The following is a 2,500-nucleotide window of genomic DNA, read 5'->3' on the forward strand; positions in this document are numbered from 1 at the left end:
AGTGCCTTCCTTCATATGCAGAAACACTGTGGTTACAGTTTACAGCAGCAGTGTGGTTTCCGATGCCAGGCACAACTTTTGCAAACGTGTCCTATGGACTTCGCATAGTACTTTGTTTTCAAAGAGCCTAGCTTAGTTTAAGTCACATTCATTTCATGTTGATGTCATACAAGCAGAGATGCATCCTTGGCAGAAAAAAAGAGCTTACATTTTTATTGTGGTGCAAGGATTCTAAGGCAATCTCTCCTAAATTGGCACTGTATTTCAAAATACTAAAAGTCAATTTCTTATCATAAACATGTAAGTTTTCCTAAGTCTACTATATCTAAAAGTGCTTGAGGGCCTAAGTGAGATCTGTACCAGACAGTTAGTTTCTGTTCAGTCTTTAAGAGTAAACAGACACCTTGGGGTTTAACGCCTGCATAGGGAACCTCACTTGCTGTCTCAATGTACAAACATATAACACTGACGCCACAGTCAAAATAAAATAAACAGAAACAGTGAATCAAATAAACAAACAGAAAACAAAACAGGAAAAAAAAAACATTTGGTTTCCTTGGACTTTTTGCCATGTTTTTGTTCTGGTATTTAAGTTGCTGATGATAGGTTTTCATATCCATCCAAAATATTTCTTAATAACACTTTCCATACATTCTTTAACCTGTAAACAAAAAAGATGTGTATAAAAAAGAAAAAGAAAATGACCAAAAAAAAAAAACATTTGAGAAAAAATAATGTTGCACTTCTGTTGTAAATAAGTTACAAGAAAAATTAAAATCTGAAAAAAAACATAATGTTACAGTACCAAAATCCTAGACTATATTTTTTAAACCTTAAAAACTGTATGTTATTGTCTATAAATACCTTTACAAATATACAAGTTAATTATTCAAATAAAACCTTTTTGTATCATTTTAGATTTAAATGTTTCCACAATCTTCAGCAGTGTTCTCTCCATTGCAATACTCCGATTCTAAAATGTCAGTAAAGAAAAAGTACGCTTTTCCTTTAAAGCACACCGTTGCAGATTGCAAATATGATACATAGTGTTCTTATATTTATATATTTACAATAAAAAACTTTTTTTTCAGGACATACAAAAGCACAACTCTTTATGTAAGTATTGTCCAACCTCCAAGCATATTAAAATTCTTTTTTTTTTCTTTTTTTGTCTTTTCACTCAGGAAGAATAACTGCATGAGTCGAGTCCTGCACTCGTTTATTGTTTATGGACTGTGCACTCTTTCACGCCTCATCCCTTCATCCATGGAGAGAGAAAAAGGAGTTAGAGGGGGATAACTCTCTCTCTCTCTCTCTCTCTCTCTCTCTCTCTCTCTCTCTCTCTTCAGCCTTTAGGAGTCCAGGAGAGCCAGAATGCAGAGGTATGAAGGGGAAGAACTGGCCATGTGGGTGAGTCCGATTCTGGCTTCAGCTATTGCAGTAACGGATATAACTTGCTGTATGTATAAAGGGCTCTCTCTCTCACTCTTACACACACACACACACACACACACACACACACACACACACACACACACACACACACACACACCTCTCAATGTTCAGTTGCTTGGCAGCACTATTGGTTGTCCTTGTGGTTCCTTTATCTCCCTTTGAGTGTGTATTTGCTGTCGGTGTGTGTCTCTCTTTTTTTTTGGGGATAGGCACGGAATGGTAAGACCGTCCAGAAAGTTCCGACTGAATGGTTTAAGAAACTGGCCGAGTACAAAAATAGGAATTTTTCATTTCTCTTTAAACAGAAAAAAACAAATATCTGGAAGAAGACAGAAAAACAGACAAAAGTCCATCCTTCACATAGAAAATGAAAAAAAAATTGCTGACAGTTCTTTTTCTCTCCTTTTTTTCCACCTGTTAAGCGCTGCTCAAAACCATGACTTGGCACAACGGGGTGGAGAGGGTGACTCAGCATTTCCTCCAAAGCATGGTACCCACTCCAGAACAAGGTGGGGAGGGGAGGGGGGGGGTCAAGGTGGATGGCGGAGGTCGGGGGGGTCTGTATGGAGCGCTACGTCCTAATGACACCGTTGCCGTGGTGATGGCGAGGGAGACAGGGAGCGTCGGGGAGCGGGTCGTGGGCAAACACGGAGTCGTCGCCCGAGGAACAGGTGCTGCCCGAGTCAGGGCATGCCGGGGAGTATTGCTCAAACGTCACCGACAGGTCCAGGTACTCCTGAAGGGGCACACACACAACAAGAGACAACACACACACACACACACACACACACACACACACACACACATTGATTAGAGGAAAACCAGTGCAGTAAAGAAGAGCAGAGAAGAAAAGAAAAGAAAAGAAAACAGAACAGAACAGAACAGAACAGAACAGAACAGAACAGAACAGAACAGGACTAAAAAGAAAATAAACAAGAGAAGAAAAATAGGAAAAACCCTGCAGAAGAGAAGAGAGGAGAAGTGAGGAGAGAGAACAGGACAAAAAAGGATGGAAGGATTACACAGAAAATACATGAAAGGATAG

At 39.5% G+C, this 2,500-nt stretch overlaps 1 protein-coding gene across 5 annotated transcripts in view; it reads right to left on the minus strand.

The window, feature by feature from the left end:
- Positions 1–6: 6 nt before the first annotated feature.
- Positions 7–2,500, minus strand: part of fgfr3 (fibroblast growth factor receptor 3) — a 59,389-nt gene continuing 56,895 nt past the window's right edge. For all 5 annotated transcript variants that reach the window (XM_062522381.1, XM_062522380.1, XM_062522379.1 and 2 more), the window contains exon 18: positions 7–2,191. In XM_062522381.1, coding sequence (XP_062378365.1) covers positions 2,027–2,191 — 165 coding nt within the window. In that variant the 3' untranslated portion in view covers positions 7–2,026. The remainder of the gene's footprint in view (positions 2,192–2,500) is intronic.

This window comes from Sardina pilchardus, chromosome 20 (genome assembly GCF_963854185.1).
Source record: "Sardina pilchardus chromosome 20, fSarPil1.1, whole genome shotgun sequence".
NCBI lineage: Eukaryota > Metazoa > Chordata > Actinopteri > Clupeiformes > Clupeidae > Sardina > Sardina pilchardus.